Source organism: Antennarius striatus, chromosome 15, assembly GCF_040054535.1.
Source record: "Antennarius striatus isolate MH-2024 chromosome 15, ASM4005453v1, whole genome shotgun sequence".
Lineage (NCBI taxonomy): Eukaryota > Metazoa > Chordata > Actinopteri > Lophiiformes > Antennariidae > Antennarius > Antennarius striatus.
Genome location: NC_090790.1, coordinates 17,502,829 through 17,523,508, shown reverse-complemented (window position 1 = coordinate 17,523,508; position 20,680 = coordinate 17,502,829). Strand labels below are relative to the sequence as shown.

General features: G+C 40.9%; 2 protein-coding genes across 6 annotated transcripts; one reads left to right on the top strand and one right to left on the bottom strand.

Moving 5' to 3' along the window:
• Positions 1–5,375: 5,375 nt before the first annotated feature.
• Positions 5,376–7,955, bottom strand: fbp1b (fructose-1,6-bisphosphatase 1b). The gene is made up of 7 exons (XM_068334569.1): positions 7,721–7,955; positions 7,116–7,278; positions 6,933–7,025; positions 6,384–6,524; positions 6,160–6,297; positions 5,952–6,071; positions 5,376–5,856 (listed from the first exon to the last, which is right to left on the bottom strand). The coding sequence occupies exons 1-7, from the start codon at positions 7,888–7,890 to the stop codon at positions 5,668–5,670; spliced, it is 1,014 nt and encodes a 337-aa protein (XP_068190670.1). The 5' UTR covers positions 7,891–7,955; the 3' UTR covers positions 5,376–5,667.
• Positions 7,956–11,094: 3,139 nt separating this feature from the next.
• LOC137608780 (KN motif and ankyrin repeat domain-containing protein 1-like) lies at positions 11,095–20,305 on the top strand. Of its 5 annotated transcripts, none has more exons than XR_011038237.1 (12): positions 11,095–11,185; positions 11,264–11,338; positions 12,144–14,690; positions 15,036–15,188; positions 15,665–15,773; positions 15,866–16,039; positions 16,162–16,249; positions 16,843–17,062; positions 17,600–17,742; positions 18,170–18,374; positions 18,582–18,677; positions 18,773–18,815. XR_011038237.1 is itself a non-coding variant. In XM_068335356.1 (12 exons), the coding sequence occupies exons 2-12, from the start codon at positions 11,308–11,310 to the stop codon at positions 18,830–18,832; spliced, it is 3,822 nt and encodes a 1,273-aa protein (XP_068191457.1). In that variant the 5' UTR covers positions 11,095–11,185; positions 11,264–11,307; the 3' UTR covers positions 18,833–20,305. The 5 variants fall into 5 exon arrangements, 3 of the variants coding, with proteins under 3 accessions (XP_068191457.1, XP_068191456.1, XP_068191458.1); XR_011038238.1 differs by having other exon boundaries at positions 18,770–18,793; XM_068335356.1 differs by having other exon boundaries at positions 18,170–18,370; positions 18,773–20,305.
• The last annotated feature ends 375 nt before the right edge of the window (positions 20,306–20,680 follow it).

The window sequence follows — 20,680 nt, the reverse complement described above, 5'->3', positions numbered from 1 at the left end:
TACATAAAGTCAAAAGTCACTTTTATCCTGGATGTAATCCTTTTTTCAGATGATGTACCAAAACGCATCCACCTTGAACTGTAATAACTTCTCATGGTCCCTTATTTTTCATTTTTCAGCACCAAACTTCAGTCCGTCTAATACCTTGATTTATGGTCAAATATCCGATACCTGACGTACGAATGAGCATTTCCTCTCCCTATGCTCTCTTTCCAGACACAGTTTTATCACAACAGACATGATTTAAGATAGCAGAGCATGTTTTAAGATGAAGTGCATCCCTCTGGGGGAAACCACACACCATGGAAGGAAAAGGCTTTATCTCTAAGCTCACAGAGGAGAACAGGGACAAGAGTTCAAACAAGAGTCATTATGGCTGTAAAGGAGCCAAATGGAATCATCCGATCCAAACGTTTGGGACATGGTGTGGTGTGAGAATGAACAGATAGACAGTTGTTTTGTTTTATTGGTCTCCCATCAGCGAGTCTTTCATATTTTACATGCCGTTAAACATCACGATGGAGCAATACTTGACAATCTTAAAAAAAAAAAGATTAATGTTCTTTAGTTTTCAGGATTTGGCCAAAACGCAGATGGGGCTGTAAAAAAAAGATGGGAACAGATTGAAACTCCATCTGTAGGCACTGGTTTTCCCATCATAGAGGAGGGTAATTGATAGTGAAGGACACCTGTGGGGAAATTTTTGATAAAGAACAACCCAAACCCTCCAGAGGTCGCTTCAGCTTTCGATGTGGAGACGAACACCGGCCAGGCCAACGATAAGATAACAGAGCCATGCCTCTTCAGTTCAATAGGGGAAAGTATTAGCATTACTCAGAGGTAATACTGTCTTTTAAAAAAAAGACAGCTTCGAAGGAACAGAAGGATTATAGTTTTTGTCTGAAATGTGACCTCACACTCTGATCCCAGAGGAAATAGCTCTTCCGAGACAGATAGGCTGAAAAAAGCCTCATCACAGAGAGATCATTGTTCCCTAATCAGGACTTCAACAAGAAACTTACCCAGCATCCACATGACAAGAGCGGAAGTACACCTCTACATATGTAAATGGATCCATCCATCTGTAAACACCCTTTCTGTCAAAGCCTACATGCTTCTGTTCATCCTTTACATGGCAGTTTCAAGTTTTCAGTACAAGTATGGAAAGACTTTGACCTGGTAAATACAAAGCAGCAACAACTTTGGCAATGTTGAACTCAACAGTTATCTCAGAGGCTGTTAGGCACATCGAGACACGAAGAAGTTTCTTCTTCCTTAGTGATACTTCTTGTTTTTGTTTTTGTCAGACAGAGATAAGACAGCTGCTTCCTTAAGTCATTAACTTCAACAAACATTAGAATACTAATCTTCTCATCGATCTACAACTCAATTTCACGAAATGTCACACTATTCCAACTCAACATTGAAAAATAGAGTTCTTGATCGCTAGTTTTTTCTGTCAGGCACCCTATCCATGTAGGCGCATTTTGATTTCTGGCTCTGAGAGTTAGCAGCTGTTTTTCCAAGATAGAAAATGAGATTTGACTCAGGACTTCCCTGACTGTACAATCACAATGTCAGAGCTAGAATTTAGCTGTTTGAACAGCGTGGGCTGTTACTCCTAGATTATCTTTCTGGGAGTCTTAGGAGTATTCTTAGACTAACAGGATGGACTTGGGGGAAATTAAAGGGCTGATTATGAAAACATATCCAAGGGCTTTTGATATGCTATATTTTTGCTCATGCGGATGGATAGGCCTGTAGTTTGGTGTTTGGATTCTTTCCATCTATGTTATAGTCATTGTTCCTAAACTTCAATACACAACTGTGGTGCAAGAGGAAGAAACGCTGCCTCTAAGCTTTAAGTAAGGTGGTCAGATCCGGGATGAGGCTGTCTTCAGTGACAGTAACCACATGTATGCTTGTAATCCAAACACAGCAGCCTTTGTTAGGCGCTGCACCGGCGGTGGTCTGATCCAACTGTCTTCATCCACAAAGCAGCGGAATAAATCAAGATGATCTGAGTGGACAGCTTCCCTTCCCTACTAGAGATAAATACCTCAGTTATTACAACCGAACTTAAAACACCACAAATGAAAGATCAGCTTTCTTAATTGAATTTGTTTTTGTCCCTATGCAATAAAATTTATTTTGAGTACGTATTGGGCCAGCTCAGAGGTCTGCCAGCATCAATGTTGACTATTAACACAAATCTGGACCAAGTTTCTGTGTCTTTGCCATTTAAACGTCATTCTCCAATTTAATTTGGCTACAGGAGTTTTTTTTTTAAAATGACCCCAAAAAAAAGCTAATCGTATTAAGAGTAAAGAGGAGGGTTTTTATGGTTTCACCTCCAAAATAAAATTCTAAAGGGGGGTGGATGGAATTTGAGATGCATGAAGGATCAGGTACAAATAAGGGTTCTTTCTGGACAAACGTTGAGGCACTATTTGGATTAGCAGTTTGCTGTACTCAGGGTGGTCTGGGATACAGAGTTTATGTTAAATTTAAACATAGGTTTTCTAAGTCTGCATTCTGTCACAGAGCTGACAAAAGCCATGCCGACCACTTACACAAGAGGTGAGATAGTAGGTCCGATGAGCTGTCCCATGACTCAAGTCATAAAAGCTTTTCATTATTTACAGTCTGGCAGAGAGACAATGGTAGGGAGTACTAGAAAAAGAATGGACCCAAAAATAGTAAAACAGCTTGTGAGACTGTATTAAATGCTAATGTTAGCATGCTAATGTGTTCAAAAAGACTTGCAGTTGCAACCCTAACCATTAACTATTGCTGACAGATCTAGGATGCGGGACTTTCAGAATAAGTTCATGTCACTAGACCGAAGGGACAGAACTATAGAAGAATCAAGTCCAAAGTGATGCAAAGCTCTAAGAATTATGGTTCATATTGTAATGAAAACTGACTGGCAGACAGAAAACACACTGCCAGGGTGGCTGAAAAGAACACACAGTTGAAGAGATAAATCCCATGATCAATTGTCTTCATGAGCTTCCCTCTCCATCCCAGAACAACTCAACTGAGATGGGCTGGTGAGTGGGGTGGGGCTTTGTTGATGGAGCTCGCCTTCGTCGTAGACACACCACTCTTCATCACAGAGTACACAGAACCCGTCTGGACACCAGTCAGACATCGATAGCAACTTGTCGTGGTTACACAAAAAGAAATGGACAAAACGTTGTTGCGTGAACATGATCCATCAGGCGAACAGATGGCATATTGTTTTGTATAATAAAACCTATTATACACATGCATTAACAATGAATTCATCAGTTGACAGACGATTGGAGGTTGGCAGCAAAAATATCGTATTGCTGTTTTCTCTTTTATGCAGACGGTGATTCTACGTGGAAATTGTTGGTTATTTTGTGTGAAAAAAGAATGCTTGGCTTTGAAAGTACGGCAGAGATTATGATGCTGTCAAACACAACTATAATCATTAAATTATCCATTTTCTTAATGCTTATTCGAATGTAATCTCAGCATGTCCTTTCTAGTTGGGCATACACATTTACATAAAGCGTGTCAGTACACACACAGAGACACACACACATACAGTACACACACAGTAGCAGAGGACGCATAAAGAGGCAGGGTTTTGCTTTTCCTGCAAAATCTAAATATTGACTCAGTAACCTATAATCATGCACAGTCTGAACCGAATCGAAATAAACAAGCGTGCCTGTAATGTGTAAGTGTTTGTGTGTCCCATGGGCACCGAGGTCCTTAAACGCTGACAAAGACAAACACACACAACAAACGAAGTGGTTAAACTTTCAGAAAATACCAGCCGATGTAGTTGCCACCCGGTAAAATGAAGCTGCATAAATTATTTGGTATTCTTTGTGCATATAAAGAAGGAAACTGGGAGCCAACATCTGCTAGTAATTCTTGTCATTTAACTTTCACATGACTCACATATATAAATCCTCACATTAAGAGGCTTTGAATGACTGAGATATAAGCTAAAATTTAAAAAAAGGCAATAAAAATTCCATCATGTGCTCAGTGGAACTTTTCCGGTTCAGTTTCCAAAATGACATCATGAGCAAGTCATTCACACAAATGTGCTGCGAAATTATTAGAAGCTAATTAAGTTTAATATCAGACTGAATTTATGTTCTCCACCGCTTGAGGCGATAGCGTAAAGGAAAAACAATGCCTGTAAGCTGGTAGAAACACAGTGATTGATCAAATGAATCATCACCATGGTTTTTTTCTTTGTTTCATCTGCTTTTGTGGCTCATTAGCGAGGTGGCTAAGATGAAACATTTTCTTTTCTGAAGCATGTCAGGGAAGGTCTCTCTTAGTAGAAAACATTAAAAAAAATCAGGGAAACAAAGAAATGTCATTTTTTGTTATTAAATCAAATCAATATTTTTAATTAATTTGATCTCTGGGAGATGAAACAACGCACACCACTCATCTATGGAGTCAGTGGTCGTCTAGCTAAAGCTAACAGATAGTCTGACTTTGTGCAAAGGCAGCAAAATGTGGCCTCAGAAAAACAACAATTTAGCTGTTTCATGGTGGTTATGTGCAGAAATTTCAGCTATTTTGCTGAAGCACGCATTACTCACAGAGAAAGACACTCTTCATCTTGAGAAGGGAGGTACTAGATTAAGAGTAGCAGACTTGGGGGGGTGGATGAACCACCCCAGGAAGAGAAGAAAAAATAGCTGCTTCAGCGCAAAAAGAACTGCAAATTTCCAATTGGTCGGTTGGTTACTGAGCCTGTTTTCCATTCAAATGTCACACTAAGCTAATTGCTGCTAACTTAAACTTCAGATTTACAGATATTAACATGATATCAGCAGAAAGGCAACCATCAGATTTCCAAGCATCTCGTTTAACATTAAATCATTTAATCTAAGGGGGGAGACATTGACCACATGCAGAGAGAATGTCCAGAAAACATCTGAAAACAACAGACAACCTTTTTTTTTCTTGCACGCTGAAACTAGATTGTCTGAACAATGCTGTTATTGTGGTTATTCAGAATAATGATATATTTTTTATTTGTTCTATAATTTCTGGGCTTGCATCCCAAAAAACCCACAAAAAGGAGTTGCTCTCAGTTCCCGGCAGGAATATAAAAGCAAAGCTTTGTTACAACACTCCGAAGACTCGGGCCAGTTGGCCTCCAAGATGAACGGGTCAAATGTGAGTAAAGGAAGGTGAAAGGTCGAGTAACTCAAAGATATTGCTGTTCATAATGAATGTACTTCCCCCACAAAGATTCTACATGAAACTAAAGACAATCGAGTCAACAATCTGAACTGAAAACGTGACATTATTGGTATTGGTGAAGGTATTAAAACATGAGCATACAAGACTTTTAAAGACATCTCAGCAACTTTTCATTTGTCTTTATTTAAAAAACAAAGGGAACGTCTCTACAAATAAGACTTACACCAACAGGATGTAGCTGACATAGTGTAAGGCAAACTTGGTAGAACCAGTGGAGCGCTGTGGCGACCGGTCTGGCTCCCAGACAGGTTCCGGGTTCCATCAATGCAGTTGAAGGAGTGAGTGGAAATAAATGTCCTCATTGAGCATCTTGATAACGCTGCCCGTTTGGCCTTAGGTTGAAAACCTAATGATTCCTAGTTTATTTAAACCTGACAGATTAAAGAGCTGAACACCTCACTTGTTGTGTTTTTTACAGATGGAAATATACTCCTGCACGTCATCGGGGGATCCCAGGACCACGGGGACTCGCTGGTGGATGGTGGTGGGCTGAATGTCCAGAACATTCATGGATCCCGTCGTGGCCATGCCTCCTGCCTGCTCCATGATGAAGGCCATGGGATTGCACTCATACAACAACCTCAGCTGAAAGGCAAGATGAGGAGATGCATGTCTTATAAACAGACTTCACCGAAACAGAAATACTTTTGTTGTCTATTTGTAAAAACTCCTCTACTCACCTTTCCTTTAGGACTCTTGACATTAGCAGGATATAAAAAGATCCCTCCGTACACCAAAGTGCGATGAACGTCAGCCACCATTGAACCAACATATCGGCTGCCATAAGGAGCAGAACCATCCTAGAGAAAACATTTTACATTAATATCGATTAACCGTCGTTCCATTTTATATTCTACACACAATGGTTTAAACAATCTTTTCCGTTACCTCGGGGTATTTCTTCTTTTGGAGGTACTCTGTCACATCTGGATAAAAATGCTGTGCATAACCCTCATTCAAACTGTAGATTTTTCCCTTTTTCTTAATCTTCACATCTCGATCCACCAAGATGAACTCCCCAATTGCCTGAAAAGGAAATGAGAGATTTCTTAAACACTTTAATAAAGAGAATAACAGAAGCAAAGTTAATCCAAGAAAAACTCTGCCCTTACGGGATCAAGCATGAAGCAGTTGACTCCTTGGCCGGTGGAGAGGACCATCATGGTGGCGCTGCCGTAAAGAGCATAACCAGCAGCGACGATGTTCCTTCCAGGCTGCAGGGCGTCCTTCTCAGATGGGTCATCGTTTGTGGTCTGTCGAACAACGCACATGCAGAAAAACAGGGACAGACATGAAGAAACAAAAAAGGATTGTTGACTCTGCCAGGTAGGATGTACTGTAGTTTTCTTTATATTTATGTAGTTTCTCTTCTATCCAGGAGGTGTTGGAAATGAAGTCCCCTAATATTTAAGTCCCTAACCAGTAATGCATGAATAATGAATTATGACATCATCATTTGTGAGATTGGTTCTCTATAAACCACTCATTCAATATAAATTTAAGGGTATCCTTTGATAACGAATTCTGATTTCAATCCAGACTTGCTGCCAGCCTGGCATCTTTTCTCTGTGATTGTGTGCATTTTAAAGTTTTGTAAATGGAAAACGGTCTCACGAATGCCAGTAAAATAGTAACTAATTATTTAAATCATTGATACTCACTTTTTTGTAGATGGCAAAAATTGTTCCAATGGAGACGAGACAATCGATGTTTGAGGAACCATCCAGTGGATCAAAGCACACGATGTATTTTCCCTGTCAGTTAAGGACAACATACTTTATCTGTGCCATATTAAGTCAAAAAAATACAGAAATCCATAGGAAAAAGAAATGGATTTTACATACCTGCTTATCTGGTTCCACAATGAGGGCCTTCTCATCCTCCTCTGACACCAGCACACAGGCAGAGAAGGAGGACTTTATCATATTGATAACAAGGTCATTGGATAGGACATCCAGTTTCTTCACCTGGTCTCCTGTCACGTTGGTGCTTCCAGCGATGCCATATCTTTCAAGAGCAAAAACAGGAGCAGATTGAATAATAATGTCATGGTAGCTGCTGTTTGATTTTATTCCTATTAGTGAGAAAAGTATGGAATTCCCATTAGCTCCTCGACCTCTGCCCTCCAGGAGACTGTACATAATATCTGGCTTTACCTTTGGTCAGGGGCCAAAGCTAAAACTTCTTAAGAAGTCCTGCATGTGAGTTACAGCAGCACCAATTCAAGGTTTCAATTCATATTTAAAAGTTTTTTAATGAAAGACAGAAAGCAAACTGCACCAGAAAAAAATGGAAATTTAAACTAATGCAAGACTTTAAAAAAGCATATGGAAGCAATCAAATCAGGTGACGCTGAAACAAAAGTGCCTCTCATTACAACAATTCAATGACATCAATGCTTTCTTCTACTATTCTGGCTGTTTAAAATAAAAGAGTAAATTCTACTCACAGGTTAGCAATCCCAGCCTTCCTGACAGCAGTGGAGATGGCTTTCACAGCTGTACAGATGGAGTTGAGCAAGTTGGTCAGCTCACCTGTCCCCTGGGCCTTCCTACCCTCCTCCAGAACAAACCTGGTGAGAGTCAGCACGTTGGTATCAAAGCCTCCTTTGTCAGACATTTTGCTGTCAGGTGTAAGACGGGGACCAGACGCCGAAAGTGAAATAGGTGACCAAAGCCCCAAAGTTAAAAAGTGGACTCTAGAGTAGAGATAGAGAAAGAGACGGGGTGTGCATCTCCTCCAACCAATCAAAAGTGTCCTCTCACAGTCATGGGGTTGACTCGATCACTTCGGAGCAAAGTTCAGAGATACTGAATGTCTGTTTAGTCTTAGAGCAATACATTGTGTTGTGTTCCCGGCATGTTATGATGTGAGATTGAATTCTGATTTTTCTTTTTTCAGGGCAAAAATCAATCAGAAAAGTTGTTATTCTCGGTCAATGACGCTTTAACTCATGTTACACAGACCTGTTTTACAAAGTGCAGCAGGAACTTTGAACGTAGAAGTTACCACATCTGCTAGTTGTCACCACCATGAGGTAATGTGTGACGGTGAATGACACGCCACTCATGCTATTCAGGTTAATGATCAAGATAGAAAAGCAAAGGTCAGTTTTTGCAGATCAACATAGTGTGACGGTCTCTTAGATTAAAACTGCATTGAGCTGCTTATTCATTATTATTTTTATGCAACATTTGCAAGTTCCAGTTTCTTACATGTAAGGGTTTTCTGCTTGCCTTGTCTTTTTTTTTTACTGCTAATGGACAAAATGAAACCAGTTGACACATTCCTTTGGCCTCTTGAAGCTTGTGGCAAACATATAGCACTTTTTTTTTTTTAACATTTTATTGACAATTGATTGATAAAATAATCACCAGTCTGACTAATGAAATTCTTCTTCTCCTGACTGTCCCAGTCAAACAAGCCTGGAGGTCAAATATAGAGTGGAAAATGCATTTCTTCCCGTTGTCCACACGATGCCACTGTGCAGCTTACTGCAGCTGCTCATTTCTTTTTGGTTCCTCAACTTTCAGCACTTTATTATTGTAATTCATGCAGTTGGAAAGATGTGTTTGTTGGCTTATTAGAGGTTTCTTTTTGGAAGACACTGACTGAGTCTGGAAAACTGAAAAGGGTAACTATATTTAATGTTATTAGCTTACGAGGAGTTAGTGTTTGACAAAATTACTAGCAAGCAATGTAAAACAATTAAGGATTGGTTTCAGCTACCCGCGAACCGCAACAGCGGATGAAGCGGTTCAGAAAATGGATGGAATTTGAATGTATTTGGTGTATCTGGAATTCCAATGTCTTCATAAATATATGTTCCTAGTAATCAAAACTTTCAAATTATTAAAAGCAATCAAACAGTTGAAAAAAATAACTTCATATTCTTGATATAACTTGATGCGTGGAGAACTCTTCATCAATATTTCAGCACGCTCTTCTCTTCACCTGACAGCGCCTGTGGTGACAGATCTCTGCGCATGCGCACTGGTTGTCTTACTCCAGCACAGTGAAAACTTTCTTCACGGGAATGACGTTTAAGGAAAAATTATTTAAGAAATGGAAGAAGACAAACTTAAATCTAAATGGATGTCTTTAAAAAAAAAAAAATTGACATCTGTCTATTTGATGTTTTTAACTTCTACATCGCCTTAATTTCACCTACGTCACAGGTGAGTGCATCACCTAGAGGCAAGCTAACAGGCGAACGAGTGGATGCGTCATTTCTTCTACGTATTTAAAATAGAAATGGACACGTTTTTCTACTTACCTTGATGAAGATAAGTTTTCCAAATGATCTCATATCCTTTCAACGTGACGTCATGACTTCAGACTCGAGCTACAGCCGCCCCTGCTAGCTTTTCGCCACTCCCTCTGATGCCATTCCACCGAACACATTTCCCGTCTCCTTGGGCACGAGCACTGACGTCATGACGTCACTCATAATTGACGTTTTACACGCTGGCTTAAATAAGACCGCCTCCTTTTCTCAACCCTGGAAACTCACTGCAAACATTAGTTTGATTTATCAGAAGAAATCAGGTGTATGTGAAACGTTTTTTTCCATTTATTTTTGTTTATAAATAAATATTTCTATCAAAATATGAAATCAGTTACTCTGAAATATCTGAAACACACATTGCTATGGTGACCTAACATATGTCATCGGCTTCAAATGTATATTTTAATGCCAGATCCGGATTATGATCTGGATTCAAATTAGCATAATGATGAAACATAGTGATCATTTTTATTTTATTATTTTTGAAATTGTCACCCTATTTTCTGCCAATTTTCACCACTGTGAGGTAAAATGATAATAAAAGAAACTTGTCAATATTTGAAACTCACAGAGCTCCACCAGGAAGAAAACTGTGAGTGAAAAACCTTTTCTTTTGACTGTGAAACTAAAAATTATGTGATTCCCAAATTCCAGGGTTGGGTTTTGATGGTTTATCAAGTCATATAACTATCATGGGTAATTAGGTTGAAATGCAGTGATGTAATGGGAAACTGCTGTCTTTGTGGAGATGCGCGCTCTCTGAGTGCTGTCAAAGACTTTTGAGGACATAAAAAGTTTTTGAACCACGCCGTAAATTAAAGTAAGATATAATACAAATACAGGTACACAACTAGGAATATCTTCCAGTAGCCCCTGAGTAGGTAAGTGAGTGAATTAGGATGGATATGCTCTAGCTAGAACTCAAAATGAATTAAGGCATACATTTTACATCCATTTAAATCAAATGTTTAACTTTTACTCCTTTGTTTTCCTTTGCCTCTTGAACTCATTTGTCTATTTTTCATTGCAAACAAGACTGTACTTCCCTCCTGTGAGTTTCCCGATCCCGTGTCACTTCATAACCTTCATCTCAGAGCTGCTCAAATAGAACTTTGTGTCAATGTGGCTTATGCTGAATAGAACTGAATAGTGTCTGCACTTTCAGACTGCCTTCAAACATGTGCCTTGATGTGTCTGCCTTTCAATGTCAGACACGTCAAGCATGTTGAGTGAATTAGCATTTATATATATATATATATATATATATATATACACACAGTATGTATCATCCACCTCATCACTTGAATAGGAGCTATAGCCAACCTGTATGAAAAGAGGAAAATGTACTCGACACTGAACAAACCTGAATCTTTTGTGCTTTATTTGATAACGTAAAGTCTTTCCTGTTGGTAGGAAAGTGATGAGGTTAGAGGTTGCGGTGATGCACCGTTGCATGAGGAGACTTACCTTTTCACTCACTGTGCAAGTGCTGAATGAACTATAATATGTCATGACCTGGTGTTCCATTTCCTGTAGGTAAGCGTTGTATTGTTAGCTGTTATTGACTGCTGGAGCTGGGCTGAGAGACAGAAGGAAGGAAAGACTGATGCAGACAGATAATAAAATGTACAGCACTAATCTAGTTGAAGCACATCGTATAAATGCAAAGAATATTTAATGCATTAAATACTTGATTTTTTACAGGCTTCTTCTAAGTGGATTAAAAAGAATCTATTGAAATTTATTGGATGGAGGCAACTACATCTAAAGAAATGTCAGGTAACTATAATTTATTCCTATCCCAGTAGCTTAACTGTTAGCTTTGTGAATTTCATAAATTCTTCATTCCCTTTGTGTTTGTATAGGCTATTATGTAGTCAAGGAAAATCAGTTTAAACACTAAAACTTTTGATATTTATACTTTAATGACCTGTTCTCCAATTGCCATTCAATTTTAATTCCTTTAGTTCTGATATATTAATTAGAAATCTGTCCTTTTTATGTGTTCACTGGCTGAAAAACATTGAAGATGTCTGTGGTAGACTAAACCTTCCAAACGTTAGGCATTTCGAAGGAAAGTTGCAGAGTAATTACAGAGTAGTTTGAGTCGATGTAGAGAGACATGCCATTTGGAGAGAAGTGGCGACTTAAAACAGAATGTCCACACAATTGGAAAATCCTCCTCTGTCCCTCCTCTTGTGGGATGAGCCTGGGGAGTTTTAAGTCAAAAACATTTCGAGGTGATGGAAGGAAGGCTCTAGACCCGAGTAGAGACCGTCTGATGTAGGCATCTGTTCTGAGGTAGGAAAGAAATAAAGAAACTTTATAAAAGGTGTTTGAATGTTTTAATTCCAGCCTTTTTGTTGTTGTTGATGTTTTTTGTATATTGTGGGGAGTTAAAAATTATTTGGATTTTCAACATCTCTGGTTTTATTTTGTAGTTTCATTGAAAAACTCAATACACAGGATGTTTATTTTTTATCAAGTGACATTTGGAGGCAGAACTCTCTGATCTACAGGACTCCGTTTTGCTTTTAGTCATAAAGAGTAATAAACTGAGGCTCTTTCATTCTTTGTTTAATAGGTCAAATCCCCGAAGACTGCTTTCCGAATTACCTTGGGATTAACGACAGTTATCACTCAGACGTGGAATACCCTAATTGCGTGGACTGTCTTCAACACGGCAGCACCATTAAGCGACTAAGTCTTAAAAGGAGGCCCAGAGTGGGCATCAATAATGTGGAAAAAAACCAAAGTAGTATTTCACCCAGCCAGTGGCATTCTGCAGAATCCTTATCATCTAGTGGTGATGATGCAAGACTGCTGGGCATGTCTTCTACAACCCGAGGTCGACCCCCTCTTCCTCCACCGTATGGTTCTTCATTGGAGAGCAAACCCTCCAGGAATGAGGGACCAGCAGTGCCTCAAACACTCAATGAGCCAAAGCCTCAGCCTGCTGCGAGATCTTTGACTTCACAAAGACAGCACTCGATGGTGGAAAGGATCCCTGCAGAGAACCCAAAACACGTAGAGCTAGAGGTGATTAACCCACCTCAGCCCCATCCCCGAAGAAGACTGGCCAGCTTCGGAGGGATAAGCTCCTCTGGTTCGCTTTCCCCTTTCACTGGCCTGGGTGCATATAATCAGAATAACAATGGAAACAAACCTACTGGCGCAGGAAGTGATATGCATCTTAGTTCATCCCTGGGAAACAGAGGAAGCACAGGATCCCTGAAGTTAAGCCCACAGAGCTCGGGTAGAAGCACTCCGGTTAAAAGTCTTGGTCCCATGCACCTGCAGCATGTCCGTGATCAGATGGTGATTGCTCTCCAGAGACTGAAGGAGTTGGAGGAGCAGGTGAAAATCATCCCTATTCTTCATGTAAAAATCGCAGTCCTTCAGGAGGAAAAGAGGCAGTTGGCCTTTCAACTTGGTAATCAGATTGAAAACAGGGATGAAAATGAAGAAATATGGAAGCGAGCACATGGCACAGAAAAGGCAGACACTGGGAATCAGATAATTAAAGGGGAAGGACTTGAGGACATTTTGAGAAGTGACTCCAACAATCTTGGGGAGTTCAGACAACTGACTGAAGAGATACAGGCTTTGGAATCAACACTTAAGGGCAGACATTTGCAAGCATGGCATGGAATAGTCCATCGTACTCTTCATGACAGTGCTATCAAGTCGTTAACAGATGGAATGGATAAAGATATCAGTAGCAACTTGTCTAAATCTCTAAAAGAAAACAAATTTGTGTGCACTGATCAAGTCGCAATGAGGTCCGTTGCAACAGAAGTTTGTGAAGATAATCTTGGAATTTATACAAAAAGGGATTCAGAGCTTGATGCCCAGCAACTAATAGTTGGCAACTTGAAGAAGAGAATTTGCCTCTTGGAGGCGGAGTTGAAAGAATCAACTCTCCAAACTGAGATGAGCCGTCTGAAACTGGAACTTCAGACTGCAGGAGCAAGAAACCGAGCTGATAAAGCTTCCTCTGCAAAGCCATCCACTGTGAGCACCAGCACTGAAGTGAAGATTCAGACTGCTAGCCAGGGAGTGGGCAATCACACTGAGCTCAAAGATGCCAGCGCAGGGGAGACAAAAGAAGCAAAAACAGTGGGAACATCTTATTGTAGGCCTGAGCTGAAGGATGTCTGCACAGGCCCAGATATACCCATGAGCCTCTGGGAGGTCAGGGAGCGAGTGGAGACAATGGAGAAGGGTGTAGGGATCCACATTTATACAAACACACAAGGAGTTGGGATGGAGATTAAGTTGTGCAATGCCCAAACCAACACAGACATTCCAGTAGAGAGAAGAAAGGTTAACTATAGATCGGTGGCTTGTGGGGACTGCTCTGTGATGGTCCATGAACCAAAGGAAGTGGTTTCTCAAGGTGTTACCACAGACAAAGTCAAAGGAATGGATTTGGGAATCATGGCAACACCAAAGACAGTTTCTCAACGTACCAACACAGTGTCCAGTTCAGTGTGTCGCTTTACGAACACCAGGAATGCCTTTAACACAGAGTCCAGTACTAATACTATCATAAGTACTAAAGACAAACACACCAACACCCCTCAGACTGTTATGAGGACGGTGTCAGTAGGCAGCCAGGTCAAAGAAGTGAAATGTGTTCCTAAAACATGTACAGTTGATGAAGGAACCTCGCATCTGCAAGTGTATGCCTTCAAACAAATACCAGCAACAGTCCCCAAGGCGACAAGAGACACCGGTGTTGGATTTGCCAATGTTAATGAGAATTTCCTGGTTGGATTGAAAACCCGAAATATGGCCTCTGGGCCATCACGTCTTCCTGATCCCATCAAGACAAGGAGCATTGGCGTGGGGGAAGGAAGGATATGGGATTTCTCAGTTTCATCCAAACAACCTGGGCATACGTCCCAGCAATCTTCACAGTCCCAGTGGGACCCCGAGCTGAATCATTACATAGAGAAGATGCAAAGACTCCTCAGGGATCATGGAGACCTGCTCACACAGAAAACAACTCAGAGAGACGAAGTTCTCCAGGAGAACCGAGGAAGTACCAACTCCAAACCATCCTGCAGTAACAAAGCTGGAGCACAAAGAGGAACAGAAGTCCACCTCTTAAATGCTGAGCCACCAGGTAAATAATCTGTTTCTTCATTGGTAGAGTATCTCATCAAAACACATCAAAAGTCACCTCCTGGTTTACGATTTTTTTCCATTTCATTGCTCCTGGGCATCTTGCCTCCATTAGTTAGCGGTCAGAGGAACAGCATGAAACCAGATGCACCATGTACAGTACTTGCTATCTTTTTGCATTGTGTATCACAATATTCATTTTCTTGCCAAAAAAGATGACCCACTCATGAAAGCATTGCTTCTGCAGCCGTGCTATTGGTAAAAATTATAATTAGTTAGACTGCATGTAATATCTGCTATGTCATGCTGGTAGTAATCAGCGGTTCAATCTTCTTTCTTTTCACAGCCAACAGAGAGATTCAGTCCCCGTTTCAGCTTTCACTAGACTCCTCTAAGTGCGACAAAGCAAATCAAGAAATCTGCCAACATGGCGGTAATGAATCAGAGGTCAAAAGGATGATACAGATGTTGGAACAACAAGCCTCCTCAGCTCTGCAAGGTAAATATCCATGTCTGTCGGACATAAAGTTCAAGCACAGTAAAGATTATTTGGGGAAGAGTACTGTCTGTGCGTAGGAAACCTCTAGTTTAAAAATAATTTACTTCCAGACCGCTCCTAAAGCCCAGTTTAGACTTGTGTTTAGAAGAAATGGCCTTTGGCTTGGCAAGAGGGACAATCCTGCAATGTTCGGAATGATATCTGGTTTTGGAAGGCGTCTTGAACCACATACCAGTTTGTGGTCGAGGTTTTAGAATGGACTGGCTTTATAGGAGGAACTGCTGTCAGAGGGAACTTTGTCTTCTAGAATGAGACCTTTAGATTTATGAGAACAAACAAAACATCCAAACATCTCACCAGGTCCCACACGAACCGATCAAATTATTTTGCGTCTGGTTTTAATAAAATGAAGTGCAGATGACACAAGATGGAATGAAATGAAACGGGTGTGTGATTCAGAGACATGTTGTCTCTAGACAGGCCCGCCAATGCCAGCATGCTGCGATCCGTTACGATGAAACAGAAGGGTGACCAAAGCTGTAGCAGCAACAGGAAGAGCATGAAGTTTTTGAGGGTGACCACAGGGTAATCATTTTAAATCCAAAATATTTTACAAGACTCAAGGACTCCAGGACTCTTGTTAAACCTTCAGTGTCACAAGTTTTGTTTTTCCTTAGATTGGAACCTGTGTCATCTTTCAATTTCTCTGCCGGTGAAAACTCTGAAGAGGTAGAAAGGAGAGGAAACCAAAGATTAAAGATATCTTCTCAAGATGGAAGCCAAGCAAAAAGGGGCAAAACGGGTTCCACTAAGGGATCAAAAGGGTTGGTGAAGTCACCTCCACAGCAGAGGTAAATTTATGGATGGTAATAAGTGGCAGTTGAATGAGAGGGCCCATCTATTGTTCTTGATGTTTTGCTTCCTTAAACTTTCAAGCCTGAACTTCTTCCATGTAACCTTTCATTCCTTTCAGGTTTAAGCTAAACGAAAGGATGTTTTCTGCTTGTCAAGCCTTAAAGATGCATCTGGTTGATAAGTCAGCTTCACCCAGCAGGGAATTGGTACGTTTTGTTGACTCGATTCAATATGAAAGCTGTTGAAGGTCACTGCGTGTGTGTGTGTGTGTGTGTGTGTGTGTGTGCGTGTGCGTGTGCGTGTGCGTGTGCGTGTGCATGTGTGTGTGCATGTGTGTGTGTGTGTGTGTACGTGGATAGAATCCGGGCCAGCATTTGTTCCAGTTTGTCATTTAAAAGAAATGACTTAGATTTGGGTGCAGAAAGGACAGGAATATTTGGGCTCTTTCCTTTACTTTATTCTTGCACTTATCTTGAAGTTGGAAACAGTACGACAAAGAAAGGCATTACTTCCACAATAGCTGAAAAATGAAAATACTAACCTTTTTCTTAACACACTTTTTTTTTAAATTAAATAGACAGATTAAAAATCCCTTTCCTTTGTAATGTTCCAGCTTTTTAAGCCTTAGTTGTTGTTTGTTATGCTTGTTCTCACGTCCCTGTAATTATGAGTTTGCCTCTTTTTTTCGAAGTAGCGGTCGAAATCGTTCAGCACGCTGGAAATTATGGCATTTATGAGGATGCTTAAAAAGAAATATGCTTTGTTGATGTTTGCTTTTGTTTTCTTTTGCCTCTTGCAGCATGACTGTCTACAAACGATCCAGCAGGAATGGTTCTCCGTGTCCAGCCAAAAGACGGCTGCCCCTGAGACTTTGGAGGACTACTTGTCTTCTTTCCGGGTCATTTCACCATTGGTTCTGCAGCGTATAGCTAATATGGCCGATGGCAACGGGAACACAGCTTTGCACTACAGCGTGTCTCACTCCAACTTCGGCATCGTCAAGAAATTGCTTGATGCGGGTACAGAAATACAAAATACTACCTTCTGCCTTTTTAAAAAAGTCCTTAACTTTCCATCTCTCGCTGTGAGAAAATGCTCTGATGGTTCCTGCACAATCACTCAGAAGAGAATTTTACTGTCAAAGCTGTTCTGGCATATCAATGGCTGCACAACACTTAAGAGTTTGATGACTTTTCTATCTCGTGACTCCACAGCAAAAACGGCTATAATATGTCCAAATGCGGGAACTGCGCCAACCTTTCTTCCAGCTGCGGATGCATTTAGAATGGATCAGAACATCAAAAATATTGAAACCAAAGCCATTTAGAGACATTTGTAATTCGTCAGAATGAGACGACGTTGGACCCATCTGTGTGGACTGAAAATGAGGAGAATAGAAGCATTGATTTTTTTAGTGGGGGTGACATCCCAGGTCTTTTCAATGACAAGGGAATGACTTTTCCTTCTAAAATGAATTTAAAGTATGAAGTATTTTGTTGTCAGTATAGTACGTGCACCACCAATAAGACGTAAACCTTTATCCACTCTCCCTGCAGGGGTGTGTAACGTGGATCAGCAGAACAAAGCGGGTTACACACCCATCATGCTGGCTGCACTCGCGGCTGTAGAAGGTCCAGAGGACATGAAGGTGGTGGAGCAGCTCTTCACCGAAGGAGATGTCAATGCCAAGGCGAGCCAGGTCGGTCTTTTCAGAGGTCAAAGCACAGGTTGTGATGTCAGAGGTTGCAGGTAAAAGGTTCTTGCTGATGCTGAATCTCAGACAAAGTCGTTTACGAATTGTAGGAAAATTTTGTAAGAAGAAAAATCTTTTTGTTCAAAAGTAAGTTGATAGTCATTCATTATTAATTTGTTATTGGAAACATTGTCGGGAAAGCTGGATGGTGGAGACTAAAAAGAGGAATGGGGCTGGCCAAAGGAAGGAAATGACTAAGATGATTAAGTTGATTTATGAAATAATTATTAAGGAATAACCAAACTGCCGAGTAAAGAATGTGAGTCTGATTACAAAAGACGAGCCATGATTCTATATTTTAATGTTTTTGACATGTGTGGGGTTAATACTTCCTCTTACTTTCTGCGTTTGACCCTTGTCTGCTTCTGTCCAGGCCGGTCAGACGGCTCTGATGCTAGCCGTGAGCCACGGCAGGATGGACATGGTGCAGGCTCTCCTGGCGCGGGGCGCGGAGGTCAACCTCCAGGACGACGAGGGCTCCACGGCCCTCATGTGTGCCAGCGAGCACGGCCACGCCGACATCGTCAGACTGCTGCTGGCGCAGCCGGGCAGCGACGCCGACCTGACTGATAGTGTATGTGAGTCATTCTTCCTGTGAGCCTGGCGGCTTCCAGCTGAGAGGCTGAAGGTGTTTGACCTGACATAAAGACATTAGTCACCTCCTGCTAAAGATTTTCTGTCATATGTCAGGGAGATGAAGGGGGATGGTGCTGAATGGAACATATGTATGTTCTTCCAACTAACGGTGAACGTCCCTTAATATATCTGAGTGTGTGTGTTTGCAGGATGACAGCACGGCCTTGACCATAGCGCTGGAGGCGGGACATAACGACATCGCAGTGCTCCTTTACGCACATTCCAACTTCTCCAAAGGACAGACGGTACGCGGCTCAAAGGGTTTTACACTGACATGAGAAGAATAAATGCAGACGACGGTTCTTATCATGTCTGTGTGTGTGTTTGTGTGTCCCAGCAGACAGCTGCACATCACAGCGACAGGACTGGCTCCTCTGGCGGTAGAAGTGTCTTCGAATGAGGCGACGAGCCAAAGCCAGATCGACCACTTCTCACGTCTTATCGATCAGATGGATTCTGAATGTTGTCTTCAAGCGACGTTGCTGCATCATCATGTAGCAGAGAAAAATTAAGATTCTATATAGATAAATCCTTAAATGCTGCTGTAACACACTGAGGTGTCTTTAGTTGTTTTCATTCATGATAGTTAGCACAAAAAAGTGCAGTTTAGTTGTGTCACACAGAAACCGGTCAGATCATTTATCCCCATATTGTGGAAGAACTGATTTAAAAATTTATTCACATTTAAAAGTTGATGCTTTTGCTGTTTCTGTGCCTTTTCCATAAAAGTCAGGATGTATGGCAAATATTTTATACATTCATGTTGCAATTTGACCAAATACGAAAACTGGAGCTTCATGATCTTTGACACAGCCTGCAGCCTGTCTGCTTTTCCAACATTCTTGGAGGCTGGTATTGAAGACTTTCAAACTAAAATATCCATGTAGCCTTTTAACTGGTTCTTTTATTCTGTTCTTCTTCTTCTTTCCCTTTCGGCTTTTCCCTTCAGGGGTCGCCACTGCGAATCAGTTGCCTCCATCTAACCCTCTGATGTACTCATTCCTGATCCTATCCATCCTGGTCACTCCCAGAGAGAACCTCAGCATCTTCATCTCTGCTACCTCCAGCTCTGTCTCCTGTCTTTTCCTCAGTGACACTGTCTCTAGACCAAACAACATCGCTGGTCTCACCACAGTTTTGTACACCTTTCCTTTCATTTTAGCTGAAACTCTTCTATCACACATCACACCTGACACTTTCCTCCACCCGTTCCATCCTGCCTGTACACGCTTCTTCACCTCTTTTCCACACTCTCCATTGATCTGGACTGTTGACCCTAAGTACTTAAAATCCTCCACCTTCTTGATCTCTTCTCCCTGTATTCTGTTAATATACATTTATTCTGTCTGTTTCATGAAAGGAAATAAAATGTGATTATTAAACCCAAGAAAAACCTCACCTGACTACCTCAGAATTAGACAAGAGTACATAAGTAGGTCATTAATTCTTCATTCTTCCATCATATCTAGCTGAAAGAGATTGGTTTGTCGAAGTCCGACGCCAGTATCGCTGATCATTCCCCTCCACATCAACGTTTTCCTCTGTCTCCATCCTGTAATAAATAAATTACCAGTTTGTTGTCAGCTTGCTATTGTGTGAACCTGATGGTGCAAATCACAGTCTGGGTTGAGAGCAGAACTGTAGGCCAGTTCAGAGAAATCAACATCAGGGAATATTCCTGTTTGGTTTTTAACGTAGAATAAAACATTTCCTGGTATGTAAAACATAAGCCTGTTTAATTACGCAGTGTTTTTGACAGCTGTGTGATTCCTGTGTCGTTCTTTACAGTGCGTCAATCTGGATCACACCGAGAGTTTGGCACGTCTGACTGAGAGCGCTCATTTTACAGCAGCACCAATAAAATGCTAGAATACGCAAGGTCCACCATCTCAATTTGCAGTTGCCATGGTAACAATCTGCAGTTTTGAGCAAGCGGAATATAAACATGGAATGATGTACTTGATACATAATTCACCAGGGTGCGGGGGGGGGGAGCTATTCCAATCACTTCTATTAATTCATGAGAAAGTTTCCAGTAAGTCAACTTTCAAAGTAAAAGGATCTTAAATGTAGTGTTAGAAAATAATAAATAATATATGAAATCAGCAGGTGTAATTTCATGGATATCAAGTCAGTAAAGTCAGTAAACCGTGTTCACTCATTATTCATTCATCCAGACTTGCACACATACACATGGTTTATGTCTATATGTGAATGTTTAGGGTCCCTGCAGGTAAACATATGTTGT

Excerpts from the sequence above, each read along its gene's own strand:
- LOC137608780 (XM_068335355.1), top strand. The coding sequence starts at position 11,308 with ATGGAGGCAACTACATCTAAAGAAATGTCAG. Across the intron at positions 16,250-16,842 it reads CTTCACCCAGCAGGGAATTG|CATGACTGTCTACAAACGAT; the intron begins GTACGTTTTGTT and ends TGCCTCTTGCAG. Across the intron at positions 18,371-18,581 it reads ACGCCGACCTGACTGATAGT|GATGACAGCACGGCCTTGAC; the intron begins GTATGTGAGTCA and ends GTGTGTTTGCAG.
- fbp1b (XM_068334569.1), bottom strand. The coding sequence starts at position 7,890 with ATGTCTGACAAAGGAGGCTTTGATACCAACGTGCTGACTCTCACCAGG. Across the intron at positions 7,279-7,720 it reads AAGGCTGGGATTGCTAACCT|ATATGGCATCGCTGGAAGCA; the intron begins GTGAGTAGAATT and ends TGCTCTTGAAAG. Across the intron at positions 6,298-6,383 it reads ACTGCTTCATGCTTGATCCC|GCAATTGGGGAGTTCATCTT; the intron begins GTAAGGGCAGAG and ends TTTCCTTTTCAG.